Genomic DNA, 21,917 nt, shown 5'->3' with positions numbered 1-21,917 from the left:
TAGAGTGGGTTTGGTGGGCACCTGGCATTCAACCAGGGTCAACCCATCACACTATGTAGGGATCTACAAAATAACCAGGTGTGGTGGTTTAGCCCCTGCTGGGGTCTGAGACCACACGGCCGCTACCCCTCCCCCACAAAGGGAGTGAAATACAAAGCCCCAAGACTGAAATAAGGAAAGGTTTAATACAATAATGCAATAGCAACACAGCAAACAACAACAATAACAATAACAGTAATAGTGATAGCAATGAACAGAGCAAAATAGCTACCAAAACAGCAGTGAGAGGAGCAGATGTACAAAACCACACATGCACTGCGCTCCGGTGCCAGGAGATGTGACCTGCCAGGATGTGAAGTCCGCATGGTATCTGAATAACCCGGCTAGAGCTCCCCCCCACTGCTGGGGAAACTTAACCCTATCCTGGTTAAACCAGGACACCAGGGAAGACAGTGGAGACTTCACCATCATGTGATTCAATTTGTTCAGCCTAACTTGAAGCCTTTATTACTGAAAAGCTTGTAGATGGTTGGCAGGAAATCTTGCACTCTACAGCATTGTTTGCAGCCATTTACTGTACTTTGTAGTTCCCTCTGTGCCAGGGAAAGGATCCTGTGCCTGTACCATGTAAATATGGTAAAATGTCTGGGTGTTCTTCAGTCTTCTGTTCAGTGGACCTCTCCTGGTTTTTCCTCCTGAGCCTGGGATGGAACAGCTTGCCTCAGCCCCAGCGCTAAGGGCTGCTGCAGTGCTGCCAGCTCAGTCAAGCATGGCTGTGGGGGAAGGGCAGCTCTAGAGTGGTCAGTAGCAGTTTGCCTGTCTTCTTGATACATAGGACAGCTATCTTCTTGCCTTGGTGTTGCTGCTTAGGTCCTGGTGGTTTTGTGTGTCACTCAAGCTAGGATGCAGCTACAGTCTGGTGAGTCAAGTTCGGACATTTTGCTGGCACATAATAGGCAGACCACAGGCACATGGCTCCTTGAAGATTGTGTGTTCTTTGGCTTCATCACACTGGGCATCCAGTACTGCATGCATTGCTCCATGAAACACTCAGCAAGCAGTGCACATCTAGACATCTAGTCAATTCTCCAGCATTTCTGGCTGCTGCATGTGTTGGAAAAAATATACTTAGGATATATGGTTAACCTCAGGTTTAAACAACATTTTGATTTATTAAAGAGATAAAGAATCCTAGAATACAGTGCTGGACGCATACTCAAGAGATCATTCAATACACGCACTAAGACTGGGACACATTCTGGTATATTTACTGGTGTGCATTTGATCTTCTGATGAGGGTCATTTTACAGACTTTGCTGCTCTGTTCTAGTGTTGATTAAAACATCAACAGCTGCATTCACACTTTTAGACTATCTGTGAACTTTCATTTTCTTACCCCAGTGGCCATGAAGAACATTAATCTCCATTGACTTCAACAGCATTTTACATTTCTATGAAAAATTACAATTACAGCTTGTTTTACTTTTCTGTTTTTTGGATCACACAGGTGTGTTTTCTACAGTCTTCCCTCATAAGTTCTGTTGTCTTTGTTTGTTATCACTCTTGTGTACTCTGGAACTGGTGTAACTTAACATGCATTATAAACATATTTTATTCTGTGTGATTTCATATCAGCTCTAGAAATTAGTTCTGAAGCCTTTTGGTTTTACTTTGTTTCCAGAAGTCAGTAACAATTGTTCCTCCCTTGTGACTGTTTATGGATCTGTATAAAATGAGCAGATGATTTCAAACAAATAAATATTGATCACATTTACGATAGCTAAGTGCTCCTCTTACAGCAGTCGTTCGATTTGGGCGCAGATCAGGAACCCTTGTAAGTTCTGGGAGGGGGCTGTGCTGTGTGCAGAGGGGCTGAGCAGCTGACATGCTGCCTGCTGCAGGACCCAGGGTGCCTTGTCTGCATAGTGTCAGGATACTTTCACTGTCTGCCACACTACATTGTCTGGAGAGGTTGGCTTTAGTCAATTTATTTTCCATATTTAAAACATTTTTTTTTTTGCAAGCCCATCATCTTTTTCTCTTGACAAGCAGTCTAGCAAAGACCATTCGAATGACAAGTATAGCCATAGAAGTTTTCAGGGTTTCTCTGAGAAAACCGTGTGTTTGAGAAGTTTACAGTATAAAAATAAGTAGTGTTTTTACTGGTGTTTTTACAGATTTTTTTAGGGTTTTGGGGAGGGTGGCAGGGGAGAAGGTAACTGAAATCTGTACTTCCCCTACATGTTTTTGCGGTTTTGTGCGTAGACACGGTGTACTCCCGCATTTCAATTTAGGTAACAACGGCTGCATGACCAGTAGAGGGAGCCCATAATCACAGAATATTGGAGATACTTTTGACTAGGGGAGTTGGGGTGAGAAGCTTTTTTTGATAATGTACAGGAATTTTGTAATTATATTTGGAAGGGTGCACTGAATACTACCAACTTAAAGTGATTCTGGGAAAGAGCACTTATGAAACATTGAAATGCCTGATGTCTTTTAAATGATCAAATTGTATTAACAACTTTTATATTGGAAGGCTAATTAGTAATTTTTTTCTCTTTCCTATGTTGCTGGTTGTTGTAACTTCATATGATCTTTACAGAAAGTAAGTAACTTTCCATTTTTTAAATCTATTTGAAAGTGCATGGGTGTGGGTATACTGCTTGTATGTATGTATAGATGTATATGTATATAAAATAAACATACGAGCTGAAAATGATCAATCTTAAAGACATACTGCTACAGAGGATGACTCCCATGTATGAATGACTTTTAGAATGCCACAACTGTTTAAAGCAATCTTACCCAAAAGATGATAAATAGTATGGAAGTTCTGCATCTCAATGTAAATGGTAGACATATTCCTCGCATGTAGGCTATGGCAACGAAACTTGTAGCATATTGGTTTAAAATATGTTATGGCTCTAAAAATTCACAGATATCAAGTTACAAAGTAGAATATTATTGTATCCAATTTGATTTAACTGAATCAAAGTTGAACTGATTTGGAGTGTTTCAAGAACTTAGGTCAAACTGTGCCATTTTTGACATTCAAAAATTGACTTGATCTTATATTTGGCAGTCCTTGGCTGCTGCATTAATACATGCCAGCAGTTCTGAGCAGAACGAATATGTCCTCAGGCTGTAGGAGAATTTAGAAAGCATGCGATAAGTAGTATGGATCCCTCAGAAACTGCTCTATGATTCAGACATCAGTCTGCATCATAGGATCTTTGATTCCTGGCTTTTCTAACCGCAGTCCCATGTGTTGTGATGGCATGTACTGCATTTCCAGCATCCCTTGTGGGTAACGTTTGGGAATTTTAATATAGTGTTTTAAGGATGCCTGTGCTGACAGAAGAATAGGCAAGTCATTGGTTAACATGGGTCAAAATAGCAGTGATAAAGGGACACCATGGAATTTCAGTTTGAGCTGCTAGCTTGAAATAAATCCCACCCCACAATGTCCAGATTATTATTTCATTTGCAACTTAAGTATGTGTGGTTTGTTTTGTGCTCATTATAGACATATCCAAGTCCAGTTTTCAAGAAGGGTGGATATGGCCCTTTGGTTACATGCCAAATTATTTAGGAATTGCAGATATCTGTATGAAACAAGCATAACAGTAGTTAAAGTACTTTTTGGCTCAGTAGCTGATACAGATTTCTTTCTAAGTCAGAGAGTAGTTTCTATTGTCCACTTGCCATTTGGCTAGACTTTGAAGATTAAGATATCTGCTGTGAGCACAGTAGTGGTCATGAGATATTGCCAGATCCTCTATTTTGGGTTCATTCATCTTGTATCATTTTAATTGGTTAATGATATCTAAAAATAAGTGTGGAGTCCAGAATATCTGCGTCAGAATAGAAGGATACAAATCATGCATACATGCACACACAGTTTTGTTTCTTGTTGATATATTGAATTTGTCTTCCACTGCAGAGTCAGCAAGTTCTTTCGATCTTGCAGAGTAAGTCTTAATCTGTGATAATGTTTCACTAAAAAGATCCAAGACTGTGAGAGTCGGAATTGCTTCACGTTATGTATGTTAACATATGGAAGAAATTATGTAACTAGAACTGCTCTATTAAACGCTTTGTGTCTTTGCTTGTCAAACATTAATACAATAAGGAAAATGGGTAAAGAGAAGTATCCTACTTATTCCAAATCTCTTTTAAGTAATTTTTAAACTCAATGAAATCTCTTAATGTTTTCCGTGCTACTGTTAGCAGTATTGTTATAATTCTACCATATTTAGTTTTGTATTCTGTTATAGTATTGTATCAAAACCAGATGTGGAATTAGTTTTATTTTCAGGGGAAAAAAAGAAACAACAAAAACTTGTCAGAATTTTCATATTGCATGACTATGTTTAGAAGACTCATAAAATAGATATCTGTTAAATATCTGATGTGGTTATCAACAAGCAGCATTTTTACCCATACTTTCTGATTTTAGATGTAGTAATGTGATACATTAGGTGACTAATAGTAAATTAATTATATTGGACAGGACTTCCTGTCCTGAGGGCACTTTATAGTTTAATTTTTACCGGAAGAGCAATTAAACACTCTCCATCTTGCCATTAAATTAATACATGCACAGTAAGGATGAATTTTGTTGTAACAGAGCAATGGAAATCAACAGAAAGCATCATCATAGGAAATATGACAATTTCAGTCCAGTTTTATTTATAAAAAAAAAAATCAGTCATGCAGTTTTCAACAAAGATTGGATGTTGTGTTATAATATTGCATAATAAAGAACAGTAGTTTCTGATGGACTTTTGAAGCCCTGTTCCTGGTTTATAGTTGAGTATATAATTAATCCTGAAATACTTAGCAACACACTTAATTTAATGCACAGGCATTGTTCCACTTAACCAAGTGGAATATATTTATGTGGCTAAAGATAAGCGTGCGTGCAGGCTAGGGACCCCAGGGAAGAAGCACAGTTTCAGATTCAGTCCCTGAGTACACCGTGTACATTAGTCAGTAAATGGGGACAAAGATGTGGTAGTACATCTCTAAATCTTGTATTTTAATTTTCAAATTAAAATGAAATAAAACAATTTATGACTACCTTCTTCCCCACCATTTCTTAGATCAACTTTTCAGAATAGTGTAGTGTAGCTGGGGTAGAAACATCTGCTTGCTTTTTCTGATGTAAACATGCATATATTACAAAGACATCTCTGTACAAGTACTCTTTTTTTCGTAATGTGTTGTGTTTCTTTTTAAATAGTCCCTTAACAGGCATTCCACAGTGGTATTATAATTACTACATTGAGTAGGTCAATCTCTTAATCTCTAAAGCAACTCTCAATTAGAAAAGATAGTGCTTCATAGAAGGTACAAACGTGCTTGTATTTATGTATAGTGATGCATACTGACCATGTTAAGCCAGAAGGCTTAACTATATATCACTTTTAATTTTAAATGTGTTCTTCCTGGGCTCTTTATTATTCTTTTGTTGCCTTTCATCCTATGGGATGCAGCTGCCCTTGAACTTGGTACTGTTTTGATCATTCATGTGCAGCAGCCACATTGTCTGTAACATTTTAGAAATGAGGCTTCATGGTGTTATTTGCAAAGTAATTTCACATAAATATTTGGACTTTGGTTCTCTTAGAATGTGGAGCTGGTTGGTGTATGAAGAAAAGCATAATTATAATTCACAGACTTTTTGCCTTGAGCCTAGAGGACAGATGCATATGATTAAGTTTGAAACTGGCCTGTTATTGTAATGTAGATGTTTTCAGGGTTGAGAGAATTAAAAAAAAAAAAAAAAGCCAGGCAAGCATGAGTTTTAAAAAAAATAGACCGAGGGAATAGTTTTACAAGAGGCACTCAATCTTGGACTGCACAATTTTATTTTTCAGTGGAACCTCTCCATTAGCATGCCTGAATGCAATGCTTCATACTAACACTCGTGTAGGTGATGGAACATTCTTCAAAATCCCTGGGAAGTCAGGACTCTACGCTCTCAAAGTAAGTTTAAATTTTGTATATGGAAAGTACATAGCGCTATTAATCCATTTTATGAATGTCTCAATAGATATAAAGGTAAACAGATTAGATTCTTTGGAGAGGAAATGACCTGATAGTCCTAACTGCTTTCAGATGTCTTTTAAAAGGATTTATAATGAAAGTAAACATTGAATGTTTTATCCTAGAAAGCATATACATGTTCTTGAATTTGGCATATGGTATAAAAAACATGTAGCTTAGCTAAAATGCTGCTTTTTCAGAGTTGTTCACAGAAAGGCCTTTGTTTTATGAGCAGTGAGCTCAAGAGGATCACTGAGTTCTCATTAAGTAATAGTATTAATATTTGATTTTTGAGCAGGGCAAAATTATTTGCAAGACTAATATAAATCAGCCTTTAATTTACAGGTTGCATCATTGCTTTTCAGAAGGAATATAATTATAGTGATAGTTTTGCCTTTATGCTATTTCTATTCCTTTTCCTCTTTATTTTTCTTTTTTGGTATGTATATGATGGTTTCTGTGGGTGGAAATTTTTTTCATGCTGTACATGATCAAACTTAGAGGGGATTCACAATAGGAGTGGAGGAATGTGAGGCAGAGGTGAGAAACAAGAAAGTGAGATTATATGTTTGGCAGTCTAAATGTAGTCAATTAAAATTTTGGGCTGGAGGGAAGGATCTTTTGCAATTTATGACAGACTTATTTGATGTAAGGGTTTAAAAATATAAAACTATATAGATTTGCCTTGCTCCTGATAAGTAAAAATTCTGCATCTGCGATTGAATTAATAGTTTTCAGAAGCTCTATTTCCTAATTTACTAAAAAAAATTTCCTAATTTACTAAAACAAATGCTGTTGTTTTTCTTTAAATCGGGAGATATTCTTGGCAGAAATCCAAGTATTCACAATCACTCCCATGCTTGTGAGCTCCAGGTTGCTTCAGCTATTTGAATTCAGGAAACAGGCAAAGGCAGAAAAGAAACACTAAAGGATTTGTGTTTTGCTGCAGCGTTGTGGACACCCAACTGGAAAACTAGGATTTCTAACAACCAAACAAGTCTGTTTCTGTTAAAAAAAAAGAGGTGGAAGATCTTGCATTTTATTTGAGTTTTTTTAAAAAGAGTATGTTACGACTTCACAAAATAGCTTTTTGGCTTTTTCTTTGCAAGTTGTTTCATGAAGGTCTGTTTTTATGTCTTTCTGTGAAGTAACTCACAAGCATATTTTATTTTATTCTGTTTTTTGAAATGTAAGCATGAGAGTACACTGCAGTAATCTATTTTCGGAGATGCAGCCGGATCATGATTGATTTTTTTCTTGTTAATTTTAGTTTTCTTTTTCCTTTTTAACTGTAGAAAGAAGAATCAACATGCCCTACTGATGGAACATTGGATTTAGGATGTGAATCTGAGTTAGATGGCACTGAAATGGCTGAGACAAACAATAATAATGGAGAAGAAAATGGTGGTAGGTGTTTTAATTTTTATATTAGAGGGCATATTTTGGGAAAAGTATTGCTTAAGGTTTTCATGGTGTGATTTCTAAACAGTATAAGTAGTGCTTTGTACTCAGTGGAACTATTTTTGTCCTTATAAAGAAATCAGGACCACCAAGTACCTGTATTTGACTTAGATCTGTAAAACACCATGAGTAGTGCTGTTTGGTGTATTTTGAGTAGATCATTTTTTGGCTTACAATTTTTTTGTTCTAGGCCCCACAACTAAAGAGTATTTTGCCTTACTGGGCTTCAGACTTGCAATTGTCAGATAGACATCTCACTGATTTCAGTGTGGGTGTGTGGGGTTGGTCCCTCAGTAGAGTTCTGGGCACAGGACAAAGGTTTGTATTTTTTTTGTTTCAGGCAGAGGTTTTCCTGGGTGCCATGTTGACATAAAGACATGTTGAAGTACCAAGTCCTATGCATTTTTTTTTCTCAGAAATAATGACAAACTGAAATATTGCAAGAACTTGAAAATGGCGACCTTAGAAATATTTTTTCTTTTTGAGAGGTAATAATTGCTCATAAAGAAAATGCAGTTCTTCAGTCACCTAAAATTACTTGCAAGTAATAGAAATTAATATTCTTCTTATTAAAACTACACTCATGTAATGCTTATAAAGTGAATGCTTTATACAAAAATTGAGCTTCCCAGGACCTCTGAAATAAACCTTTCCTCGATCAGTTCTTCTCTTCTGCTGCCTTCTTACAACCTTTCCCCCTGCTGGACTTTGGCCTACTGTTCTGGCTCACTTCATATATGGTGAGAGGGTGTCCTGTTTACAACTAGGGCATGAAAAGGCTCAGCTCATGTTGTTCTGCTACAGACTTCGTTTTTGATCTTGAGCAACTTACTTAGCTTCCATGCTGCACCTGTACAGGACTGATACTGCTATTTCAGTACTGCTTACTAGCAGCATTGAAAAAATCACAAAACGCTCAGTGATAGGAATAACAGAACTACCTAAAACAGGTTGTTGTGGATCTAGTGGTGAAGTTTTGAAGCTCAGTGGAAATCCAAAAGTCAAGAATTATTAAATGGCTCTGTTTTTTCATTTTCTTTGATTATGTGTATAAGTTAACAGACTCTGCATGTGCAGTGATTTTATGCTTATGTAGTATATACTGCATGTATAAGTGAATGTACATATTTGTAGTTCTTCAACAATTCCTGTTGGATACTCAGACAATTTGTTGATGTACACTTTAAGTCGCAGGAAGAATACAATGGTTAAAACCAGTGTAAATACAGATAAGAAAGAAAAAGTTGATGTTACTTGTTATAAACAAATAAAAATCATGGCAAAAACCTGGCAATTATTTGGGAGTAGGTAGGATGTAAATAAGGATGCCAGAATGCCCGAAGTAGAAAATTGCTGGGTTTTGACTGGGAGGAGGTTGCATACTATTTTCAGAGTTTACAGTAATAAAAATAATTCTGGCACTTGTGGTGACATAAAAGAGCAGCTGCTAAAATTAAACATTTTAAAATATTTGGGGTAGAGCAGTAAATTACACCTAGATTGTTTTTAAAGCTGAGAACTTTTCCTCATGTTTCATCTTTAATAGATCTTGGAAAACTGCAATATATTTAACTTTTTGAAAACAAGACATTTACATTTTTTTGATGTCATGCAGTGGATATATTTAAAAAGAACAAATGGGATGGCAATAGTGTGTCTATATTGCATATAGAAAGGCTGGTGCTGGATGGGAACAATAAGAAATTGAAGACAGCATATCTTGTATCAGTCAGCTGATGCAGAACATAATTTTGTTAAACATGTTTGATAATAGCTTTTCTTGAGACTGTAAGTTTTGTTGTTAAAGGTGTCTATTGATATGTATGTAGAATTCTAGAAGTGAATTCGTTTATAGTACAGAACGCTTGGCTTAAAAACAGGACCATGCCTGAGAAATGCAGCCAGTTTTAAGTGGATTGAAAATTGCAAATTATTAGATCTGCAAAGGTGTAGGACTTACCATCCACAGGAGGTATTTTTGCTGTTCCCTTGAGGATATGATTGACCACTCGTCATTCAATATCTTTGTCAATACTTTTTGAAAAGTGTAAAATCCTTCTTCATTAAATTTATTGATAATAAATAAAAATGCTGAGACCTCTCTTGATTGCCTTGTAAATGATTACAGTTGAATAGCGTGATTTTTTTTTAGACATTAAAGTGAAGAAAAAAGGCCACATTTGCGCAGTGGAAACATATTCAATAAATCAGTAAATCTGAAATGCATTTAAGGATCACAATAGAAAATGAATTGAACATGAATGAGATGCTTTTGGTAATTAGTCCAATGCAATTCTGGTAGTACTGATTAAAGAATATAGACACAGTGTTTCCTTTGGGTATAGCACTAGTTAAACGATTACTGGTGTATTGCATTCATTATAACTGTAAGAAAGAATTAAGAAAAACAGGAAAGGATTTAGAAAAGATACATAAGAACTCCTGAGTGAACAAATACCTCCTTTGCTCTGGGAAATTTAATAGGGACAGTCTAGTTAGTTTACCAAAGATGAGGTGGTGACTTGATCGGTTTGTAAATATTTGAGAAAAAGTATTTCTATAGAAAATATTTGGTTTAGCAGACCAAATCTAACAAGGTGTTTATCAATTAAACTTTTCACACTAAAGCTGGGATTTTTTTTCTTTCCAGTAAACTATTCTTTGGCATAAAAATCACATTTGATTCAGTACAAAAAAAGCTTTATGAAATTTTCTGACTTGTGTTTTAGAAAAGGTTGATAGATATATTGTCTCCTTTCAGACTTAGGATATATGATACATATGATGAGGATAGACATTGTTTGCACATTGTATTCTTAATTGCCCAATTGATTGCATTTTTATTTGCTCTTGTTTCCACTGTGGTAGAGTCCAGAAACCCCAGTTCTGACAGAGTGATCAGAAACTGTTTAGCAAGAATTTAAGAAGTGCTGCTTTAAAGTTAGCTAGAAGCAGAGGATGAAACCCTAAGCAACAGCCTCAGTCCATTTGTGGGCTTTTAGATGATGTCTTCAGCTTTTGGAGTAAAAAGTAGCAGCTGACACCCAAACAGAGAAGAATCACATTATTCCCCAGCAGGCACATTTTTTCCCAGTATATTGCAGGCTGCTGAACAATTTTATTAGCAAAATAATATAAAAATTCCTCACAGTTATAAACACATGACTTGGCGAAAGCTTTTACTCCACATTAGTATTGCTAAACTGGCAACTGAAATTGTCACACCTCTGGATTTTTCAGATGCTGTGGAGAAATCTTTCTTTTCCCACCTTCTCCAAAGGGATATGTTAAAGAAACTCTTTACACTACAGTTGATTTGGTTTGGAATGGGATTTCTATAGAAGCTCTCTAGCAGTTTCATATCTTTTTATAAATTCTATTTCCCTCAAATACAGGGGTAACATGTAAAAGATGCAGTCAGTAACAGAATTAAAACCCCAATTACTGATGCCTGGGAAAACAATGACTATAATATCCTTTTGCCCATCAATAAGATGTTCTGTTCTCAAAAAGCGTTTGTCCCTAGGGTTTCTGAAGCCAGGGCTAATCCATCAGCCACGGAGCGCAGTTGATTAAAAATTGTCTTCACACAAGCCAGTGGAATGCACAATGATGTAACTGTGGAGGAGGTAGCAATTCGTACCGTAGCGTGACTACCCTCCCCAACTCAGCCCAAACATAAGTTCTGATGTTTGCCCAAATATGAGCAACACATGTCTCCTCTTGAGACACTTTGGTTTTCAGCACTTCCTAAAACTGTAAGTTCTTCAATTGTGAACATGAAACGGCAGTACAATTTCTTAGGCAGTGTTCTTAGAGATAGTAAACGAAATGACGGATGATAGAGGATCAAATTCGTGCTGAATCCTGAAATTCTGTCTTTGTAGCTACTGTGCTCTTGAACACCTTATGCTTTTTGGACTAGGAAGCCACTAGGATAATTCATGTAGCGAGGAATGAATACTCACTGTTGTTTGAAACCTGAGTCCACATTTAGATATTCAGTTCCTTTCGGGGAATGGGATTTCTGACAATTCAGGGAAACCTGTTATCCTTGGCATTTTGTCTCTTGGGAATAATATTGGATGATTCTGCTGAATATGTCCATTGCACATGACAACATCTGGATGTGGAATAGGCTCTTCTAAAAGCAGAAGGGTAGTAACAGAATAGCAGCTCGAACATACAGAGTTTTGGTTGACATATCAGAAAGAGACGGTTTTTCACTTTTTGTTTTGGTGGGGTTTTTTTTCATCTCCCTGCAAGTAGCTATAAAATAAAACTATTGTACCCATGATCAAGTTTAACTTCTGTTTGTTTCATTGCCACTGGAGGGGAGTCATAAGAATGAGAGAAGGTACTGTGGAGCTTGAGGGAGAGGTCTTTCTCATCTGCTTTTTTTGCTGTACAGTAATGAGGCCTAAGAAATTGGTGGCTTAGTGATGACAGGCTGTGTATTTTTAGTGGAAAATGTTGACTTCCTTTGGAATAAGGATTCACAGTTTTCAAAGCTTTGTGAAATGTTTGGGCTCAAAAGCATGCCGAGAATATAATGTGATTCAGTGCAAGCTATCAAGCTGATGTGGTATATGATGTCTTGTTCCAAAAAATACTATTCAATATTTTTTATCATTTCACAGTGCTAGTATTGTTTTTTAAAAAGAGTATTACAGTCACAGTAGTGCCCTTGATATATGCATCTGTTTTTGCTTGCTTTGGCGAACTTGTACAATTAACTAACTCCCAAACTGGTTTTCATTTTCAAGAGCTGATGGCAACAGTTGAGTTCTGAATTGTTCAGATTTTGCAAGTTGGGCTCTAGAGATCAGAGATGGAAGTGAATTACTTGATACATCTGTGTTGGCAAAGCATGACCATTTATGTCAATACAAGTATAGATCTGTGTCACCCAAAGAAAATATTGAATTTTATGGATATTTTAGAGAGAGATTTTGTGTATATGTTTTCCTAAGGGAGTTCTCTGTGAAGTTTCGTATCTCAGGAGTGTGTGCATACATTTTATACTTGAGGTAGACTCTAGTCTTTAGCATATGGTAGCAATATTAATTTGTGTTTTATAATGTGGCCATTAGTAAACAATCCTTCTCATCTGCTGTGGTTTCTGTAACAAAGAAGGAAGTGAACTGCTGTCGATTTAACTGGTTTGATTTTAAATCAGTATGGTCTGTCTGAAATCAGAATTAATTGTGCTGTTTATTTTGGGAAAATAAGTCCCTTAAACCACTCCAGGAATTTTTCTGTCCATCTTAGTTTCATAAATCTGTTTATAATTTTTCCAGTAACTTTCAGTGGCAGTGAGACAAAATAATTTTAAGTTGTATTCCTATTAAAATTGTTTCTTTGAAGAAACATGTCTTCTAAAATGTTTTATGTAGGTGTCATATTTCTTGGGTAGGGAAGGTAAAAGGTAATAAAAAAATCACAGAGATAGCCTATAAAATTTGAAATTAAAAGATAGCATTGCTGATTTATATAAATGATAGCCTTTCATAATAATTACCAAAACTGGTCTTGGGAAAATGGAAGAGAGGAAGTTATTTTAAATGGAGGTTGTCAAAAACATTTTTAACATGCTCTTTTTGCTAAGTAATTCTAATTCTATCATTCATGTTAACACTCTCTGAACACGCGCTAAGGAGGTCTTATCTTCAGAAACCCAGCTGCTCTTCCAGCTCATAACCTAACAGTTTATGGCTTAATAGTTGCTTTTTGCTTTATTCCTTCACTCAGTCCTGGCCCTTGAAGAAGCCGATTTAAAGAATGGAGCCTAATTATTCTCCACTAAATGGAAATGCCTCCTGTAGGCTTAAAACTGCTCTTGTTCGCTTTTTCTACTGTTGCAATAATGGTGAATCCTCTTTATATGCTACCCAAATATTTTTCCTTCATCTGTCGCATTCTTTCAGGATTCTTTTTTTCCTCCCCAGCATCCAGTTTATTTTTAGCATTCTTTTCTGATAAAGCTTTTCGAGCGAACATGGATCTGATAATATTCATGCATCTTCAATGCTTATGGACAAAGTAGTTGCAGCTTTACAAAGTTGTACGTATGTACAAAGACCACTGGCTCTTCTTGGGTTTGTTTTTCTTTTACTGTGTTCTTTGGTTTCCATAGAAGAAATGCCTGTTCTGTTCTTAAGGCATTGGTTTTTTCACTAGAATCATCAATGTTCATTTCAAACATATCTTTCTGTCGTATTTTCCCCTTTTTTTACTTCTGACCCATTCAGTGAAAAGCAGTTGGACTTTAGCCATATAAATGAACAAATAAATAAGTACAATTTTCTGTGGTCACAGACATTGTAGTATAGTGAGATTTTGGCACAGATTGCCAAATCACTAAGGAGCAGAACATGTTTTAAAGAATAAGCTTATTCATTGTCTCATATTTGTATTTAATTTCCTACAGAAAAGTCAATTCATATTGTTTTGTAAACAATATCTTGATTATCCTCTAAATAAAGCCTGTATACCAAGTTTAGTATTCTTTTTTACTAATAAAGTAAAAAGACTGTATAAGTAATTAAGCAATTATATAAATTAGCATAATGTATTTAGATTTGTAATGTTTCTGTCTTCTACTTTTGGAAAATAGACAATGACATCTCTTATTTACTAGATGCTTAGGTTTAAAGCCATGATTTGGATCAAGCTGGTTTTAAATGGAAATGGAAATTTAATTAAAACGTGGAAAACGATATTTAAAGTAGCTTCTTACTATTTTAAGCTACTAGATATATGAAGGAAAATATTTATAATGTACAAAATATATTTTCGAAAGGAAGTATCATTTGTTGATAATAAACGAAGTTGACTTTCTCCAGTCAACGTCATTTTAAATTTTTTAAGCAGCAGATTTCAGCCTCACATATCTATTTCTTTAATCATAGACTACAGGAAAAAGTTTGTTTTCCAAAGCTCTGAAGAAGCTAGATTTGGGTTGCACTAAACTGAACCAGCCTAAAGGGAGGTATTCCTTCTGTACCTGCAGAAGAGATTACAGTGCTGGAAAACTATTGTTTCAGTGGATTTTGGTTCCAGTTGCTTCACCCATTAGAACAATCCCTGTTCCTTGGTTTAACTTTGTTGTCAAAGCTTTAAAGAAACAGAAGCAAAAGAAACCAATCCACTGATAATATTTTTATGTAAAATTGAATTAATGATACAAATAAGAAGTATGGCCTCTAATAGACCCAGTCTCAATTTCAGTGTTTATTTTTAATGAAAAGTGAATGAAAGCACAAAATATAGATCTATCTATATTTTTATTCCTGTGCTGTATCGTGCCTCTGACATTAACAGCTGTAGTGTTGAGCATCATCAGTTAGTGTTTCTAAACCTGTCCAGGATGAACTTTATCACCAAAATAGATAGGGGAGAGTCTTGGATGATGTCCTAGATCAGAGCAATGAAAACCAGAATTTCCCATGTGAACAAGAAGGTAATAGTAGTTGCAGTCATCCTGGAGAACAGGAATAGGTTTTTCATGACAGGTCTTATTGGATTCTCTTTTAGGAAGGGACAGTTAAGTATATAACAATTTCCATTCTTTAGACATTTTAAAATTTGTTGTTTTCCTCTCCTTAACACTTGGGTTTGTATGCTCACACTATTTCTTATCTTTTCTTCAGTTCTTTGACTCTCAGACTTTGCCAGAAAACTAAAAAAATTCTCTTTGAAAGAAAAGACAAAAGCTGGGTAATTCAAAATGTCAGGTTTTCATTTTGGTGTAGGTGTTCTTTGTCTCAGGAGCTTAGCTATTGCAGTGGTTTAGATTATATAAACCAGCTATTGTTTGTTCTCTGCTGACACTTTGCTGCTCCTTTAAGTTGTCTTTTTTCATAGTAAGCTTCGCTCATCATGTGGAAAAGATTGATCCAAACCAGGTGATGCTGTAAACTCAGAACCTGTTTTATGTTGCAGCTTCTTTGTATATTTTGACAAATCCTTCAGGTATAAGGGAAAAAAGTGACAAATACCAGTTATAAATCTTGTGACAAAATAGGATTTGTCTTATCTGCTAATGAAAATTTTTAATCTATTATGAAAATTATCTTGACGTAATACAAATGTCATAAAACTGTATTCTCTGTGAGGTAAGTATCAATTATTTTTTATTTCAGTGTGAAAACAAATGTTTAATGTCACATGCATCTTACAGTGGCCATTAATTATTGATAACTAAATTGTGTCTATTCTCTCCATTTTTCTTACAAACACAAAAAATCATTACAATATTTCTTCTGTGAAACTCTGCTAAAGGCAAGGGAGTTAGAATGCTACTTCAGGTGTGTGCTCATCCCACTGACGGATGGAGGAGAAAACCATAGGCAAACAGAAACGTCAGGCTAAAATTATCTCTTGCATGTGTCTGTGCAGCTGCTTTGAGTGTCTTCAAACTATTCTGGTAGGTGTGCAAAGTATGGGAAACCTTGGAAAACCGTATGCAGCTGCAGAGCATTATAAAGAAGGTATGTCAACATGCAAACCAGCTCTGAGCAGCACTGGAAGACAGACTTGAATTGAGGCAGCAGAGGAGAATGGAAAAAAAGCTGCTTGGTTTCTGGATCCACACTAATGCTGTTTTAGCTGGGCTGTCTTAGGATACTAGTGAGAGTAATAGTAGTGCAAGGCATTAAGAGCGGAAAGGTTTTTACAGCCCTTTTAGTCAAGCTTGCTGATTACCAAGACTAATAGGATCCTCAAGCTATTTTCACAGCTTTCATATCTGTTTAATAAAGCTGGTTTTTTTTTAAATCATTAGTCATATTTCCTTTTATTTTTAACCAGGAGACTTTTTCTGTGTCTCACACAACATGTATTCAAGAAGCTGTTTAATGCAAGTACTGTGGTATTTGTTCATTAAAACATGTATTATTTAGAAGGCTGACAAGTAGCAGTGTGTATTACCTGAGAGACCAGAATTCCTCTTTGCAGGATATTCCAGTCTACCCGTTAAACAGGAAAGTGTGTGTTCTTAGCTTTACCAAGAAGTAGTTATAAAATAGATGAGTCTGGCTCCTAAGAAGCCATTACAATCTGGCATGAAGTTACATATTTATAAATATTTCTAGAACACAGGGTCATCAGTGTCTCTTGTATAAATACACGTTTAGACACATAATAATCCATTAAAATTGTCTTGGTGAAGAAGATAATTTTTGTCTAGCTTCTGTGTGAAATACAGAAGTCAAACTATTTCAGTTACCTTTCAGGACCTGAAAGGTAAAATATGCAAGGCCTCCAGAGCTGCATAGAAAGGGTATGATGAGGTACAAATATTTGTGAAGCAATGCATTTATTTAGAATATGGCTGGATTTACAGCTCATCTGGACCTCAAAATTAGTTGAATTTCTTATAGTGAGCTTTTTGTTTTCCAGGCACTTGCCTTTCTGCTTTCTGTCCTCAGGACTTTCCAAGATACAGGGAAGATAACCCCCATAACAGTATTCTGATTTTTTTTTTTCTTTTTATAAAGTTTGCCCAAAGCAGACATCTGAAGAAATGTCTTCCAATCGTGATTCGAGCCTTACTAATGCACCGGTGCAAAGCAAGCTAGTATCTTCCTTCCAGCAGCACACAAAGAAAGCACTTAAGCAGGTAAGCTTGTATTGACTGACAATCAATTGATTTCCCTTTAGCATGTATGTCAGTCTTATATGAATAAGATCTCAGCAGAATTTCAAAATGTTTCTGAGGATTTTTCGTGCTTTGTTTAGTGGTGTATTGCTGGGGTTTTTTTCTTCTCTTTTTACCAATGGTGCAGTCCTGCTATTTATTGTGAGTTTGATGGTTTTTAAGTGCTTTTCAAGTAAGCAGAATTGTTGATATTATCGCATCCCTGCTTTTCCTATGTAAGCATTTGTGTTGGAAATTTTATGTGAGGCTTAAAGTAAAAAAAAAAAAATATTTTGAAAGAAGTTTTGCAGATAGGTGACAATCTGGGTATACTTGCTGTTCAGTTTTTCTTTATGGTCTGTTAAGTAATTTTTCTTTCATACAGTATTTGACACTACAGTGTATAGAAGTGGGGTGGTTTTTGTTTTTTGAATAACTTATGATTTGAATGATTTAGATTGCATGATAAGTAGTAAAGTTTGGCAAAAGTAGCTGATTATTGAAAGTCAGATATTAACTGAAAGCATAACAATGTAAAAATTATTTTTCAACAGTGCCAAATTAGTTCAGCTTACAGCCACGCAAATGAAAAAGAAAAGCTAAAAAATCATAATTCAAAAAAAATTATCATTTCCTCTCAATTTTGATTATGTAAATATGTTTTAGTCTTAAAAAAACTATTTAAAAATGAAATATAACATTTCTAAAGTGTTAGCATAATCAGATTATGTTGTTTTAATTTTTCTCATAACTGCTCTCTTAGTTATGGTTAACGGAGGTCTAGTATTTCATGGGGTAGTTTATTGCTGAGTTGTTGATTTAGGCTTGAGTTAAGCAATCCCTGTCCACATCTCCTCAAAACACTTAAGTATTTGTGCTTAGCTTTTTCATGCGGTTCGACTTTAAATACACCAAAATTAATAGACCTCTATGATTCACATAAGGTTATCTTGTACTTAGAGGCTTTGAGGACTGGAAAGGATTGTTAGATTGGGTTCTCACATCTGTTTGGTCAGGAAAATTGAGCAGTGGGCACAAAGCATCTCACTAACTGTGTGGATAGTTTTGAAAAACACTTCTTGGAAACTCTTCTATACAGATCTTTTGCAATATATGAACTTTCTTAGGGGTGGAGAGAGCGGGCAAAGGGAAAGGAGGGGGAAAAAAGAGCAAAGCCACAAATGTTTGAACTTGTATAACTGTTTAAACTCTACCGTTTGTCACTTTGCAGATGTATAGCATTGAGAATAATTTTTAAAAGGGCAAACTAATCAGAATAGCTTAATTAATATAAAAAGTCATAACATGGATGGAAATCTTTGAAAACGTTCCCTAAGGCAGTAGGCTTAGAACAACATCAGAAAATTAAGTAATCGATAAAAAGAAATTAGTTTTAGTTAAGTTGATGGTAATTAGATCCTGTACTTCAGAGTATGAGAGTATTATTACAGCTATCAGTAAAATGTTTTCTCTATGTACAGTATTAGACAAACGGACATTTGTATTCTGGAATAGTAGAGGATTTTTGCTTTGTTTTCTCTATAAAGTTTCAGGTGTTGGCTACTGCCATATACATGCTGCAGATTTGATTTAATTTGATACTGTAGCAGAGGTGAATAAACTTTAACAGTGATTTTATTTATAAAATTGCTGTTGAAAATGTATACTTTCACTTTCCAATCTTTCTGTTGCTTTTATGGATACATAATACCTAAAATTTGTACAAAGAAGAACCTGTAGTACCTTTGAATACACAAGAAACTTTAGACAGTTGTATGCAGTGCTCCTCCAACTGATATTAACGTACTGGTTCCATGCTAAAGTAACGGAAGATGAACCATCATCATGCTCTCAGCAAGTGCTTGTACTAAACATACATATACTGTATATATGTCATAATGTGGTCTTCCCTAGCTATTGTTTTTTTTCTATTACTGAACAGTCTTCACAGAATGAAAACCTACAAGATAGTATTTCAAACAGTTTCCTATTCAATTTATTTTAAAACAGTGGACTCTTCACATTAACTTGATCTTGTGTGTATGTGTTTTGTAATCCATTAAAATTAAAGGAAGAGGCAAGTTGATAATGTGCAGTACTGCTTGAAGATCTGAGCTAGAATTAGAAGATTTTCTCCACTGTTTATCTATTTATTAACCACTCTAGTCATATGTAATTCTCTTGAAAGTATTATATGCTGGATTTACATATGATTTGATTTTTAATGAATTCTAGAGGTATATTCCTGGGTTTAGATTGCAAAGAGCAATCTCACATTTCCTTGTAACAGCCTGCATTTTAGGACGTTCTTGTGAATCAAATTAGTCACAACACTGCATTTCTTGAGTTACGCTAGAAGCTTGGAGGAAAGGGCAATTTTTCAGCCCTGGTTCTTGATCTTAATTTCTCTCAGGTAGCAGTGGATCTGGGGTACTTCGCAGGGGCTAAGGAGGTTTGCAGTTGCTGTGGACTCTCACAAGGTCTGTGTCACAGTTCAGACCTTATCTCCTCACCTTTCAAAGGCTGGGCTGCCATTTTGTTCTGGAAGCTTTCTAGCTTCACTCCCTTCCGTAGTGTCCTCATTGGGAGAAAGGTTTTGAGTGTTTTACCGCTGTGTTTCATGCTTCTCTTTCATTTTTGAGGGAGTTTCAGTTTTGCGTTTGTATAGTATCTGAGTGTAATGTCCAACAAAATAGTTCCCCTTCCTGAGGGTTTAGACAGGAGTCTGTGGTGTAGAGCTGCCTTTTATGCTTGGCTTTCTGATGGCAGATTTTATAGATTTGTTTCCCTTTTGCTGTTAGAAGTGCTCGGGTGTGTGTGCCCAGCTGTTGCTCATCTAGTACCTTTGAAACGAAGGTTTATGGCACGCTGTCACACGCTGATTTCCTATCAGTACTGATCAGTTCCATACTGATTTACCTCATTTTCACACTCAAGAGTTTTGGCATGCAGACCCATGTAAAGACCTCTTCCTGGGAAAGTACTGAACTACATCTGCATCTGCTAGCAGTGGTACATGGTCACACTACTGTGTGAATTATTCTTGCTCTGGACAAGGCTAACTCAAGTACGGACATCAAGTCATGGCACAGTATCTACCATGCTCCTCTCTGGTTCAGTTTCTGTTCCATTGACTTGAGGTGATACTTTTCTGGGAAGTCTTCGCTATGTACAGATTTGTCTGTATCTGTCAAGATGTTCTTGGAACATTTCTCGGAAGAAACAATCATACCTGCAAACTGGCCTCATGTAGGTAACACTGAGCATGTGTGAATATCCAGGACTTTGAGGTGGTATTAGTGTCTGTTGGACTCTGATAGCCAAGTATAAGAGCACCTTGTCCATCAGTGTACCAGTTGTTTCCTGGGGCAGTACCAAGAGAGGATAAAGAACTTCAAGATGCACTATAATGATGTCTGGGATGATAGTAGACCTCCCAGACATTGAAGAAAATCCTGCCTCACTTTTGGCACTTTGGAATCAGCACCAAGAAGGGTACCCATAAATTTTCTGTTGGGAGAAGAGAAGGATACTCCATTCAGACTCAGGATCTGAATACAGACCCGGACATGTCTGAGACTGTGCTGGGCATCCAGATCTCTTTGTAGAGACAGAAACTCCAGAGACAGCAGCCAAGTGGGTTTGGGAGGAGAGAAGCTCAGGAAATAAGGGAATCTACACAAGGTATGTTACTACCGTGGTTTGTTTTGTTTTTCTTAACTTTGGGCTTTGTCTGCATGCTCGGTGGCTGGGTTCATGTATGTGCCACTATTTTATTCATAAAGTGGGTAGATGCGTTTTTTTTATGGAGAAGGAAGGCACCCATCCCTACAATTTGTTCTTACAGTAGAAGTGGAAATTCCACACCCATTTTTTTCCAGTGGATGCTCAGGCCCCAAGCAGTAAGAGAGCTATGGGGAAGTTATGGTTTGGCTTATGTGTTGCTTCTGAATTACAGGATGTTAGACCTGTACAGCTCCAAATAACATTTCAGGCTGACTTTTCTAGCACAACTGTAATAATTATTAGAAACCAAGCTACAACCTGAAGCAATAAGAGACTAAATTTCAGAGCAGAATGGTGAACAGTGTAATTTAGCCCTGATTTACCCAAATTCACAGTACTAGTTTATCAAGATTTCTTTGTTTGTTTGTTTGTTTTTTAAGGACACTGGTGTCCAGGTGCCTAGGTTGGCACTGAAGGTAGAATCCTGATCTCCCTTGATGCTGGTGTGGATTTGCTTTCCTGTCTTCAGCTCAGGCACACTGCTTATCTTGCTTTGAGAGAAGAACAAGAGCAAACTCACCAGTCTTGCTCCCTCCACACTCATTCTGTTAGGACTTCTTTCCTTGACTACAGCCAGATGCAGGTTATCTTGAAGCATTTTGCTGTCCATAGGAAGTAATCCAGTATGAGTCTGTCTGTGGTGTCTATCCTTTGACTCATTTGAGCAACTACTCACTCACACGTTCTGATATAAGCCTGATATATTTGCCTGCCCTCCTCTCCCCCAAAGAAGCAGATGACAGAGGAGATCTTTATGATTATGTCCTTATCACTTAGAATTTGAGCACAGGGTGTCTTCCTGAAAGGCTCTGAAAATCCACTGTCAACTGAGAGGTATTTTTTGTACTGAATTCCTTGGTATAGTTTGCTGCAGTTTCTCAGTGTCTCTGTTAACCATTTTCCTATGTTTCTTTTCAGATGCTACAAATTTACCAAGGCCACAGCTGGAGAATTCTGGCTCCCTAGCTGAAGCATT

The 21,917-nt window shown here is 36.3% G+C and overlaps 1 protein-coding gene across 2 annotated transcripts in view; it reads left to right on the top strand.

Annotated features, from left to right (window-relative positions):
- The window catches only part of ASXL3 (ASXL transcriptional regulator 3), a 139,597-nt gene that overhangs the window by 59,531 nt on the left and 58,149 nt on the right, over window positions 1–21,917 (top strand). The window contains exons 4-6 of one of the 2 annotated variants that reach the window (XM_074820037.1): window positions 5,886–5,994; window positions 7,350–7,461; window positions 17,016–17,137. In XM_074820037.1, the coding sequence (XP_074676138.1) occupies window positions 5,886–5,994; window positions 7,350–7,461; window positions 17,016–17,137 (343 nt within the window). Of the gene's footprint in view, window positions 1–5,885; window positions 5,995–7,349; window positions 7,462–17,015; window positions 17,138–21,917 lie in introns of those variants that run through there. The other variant, XM_074820028.1, reaches the window with a different exon arrangement.

The sequence above is a fragment of the Strix aluco genome, chromosome 1 (assembly GCF_031877795.1).
Source record: "Strix aluco isolate bStrAlu1 chromosome 1, bStrAlu1.hap1, whole genome shotgun sequence".
Lineage (NCBI taxonomy): Eukaryota > Metazoa > Chordata > Aves > Strigiformes > Strigidae > Strix > Strix aluco.
The sequence above is the reverse complement of the archived record's forward strand: the minus strand, read 5'-3'. Positions and strand labels throughout refer to the sequence as shown.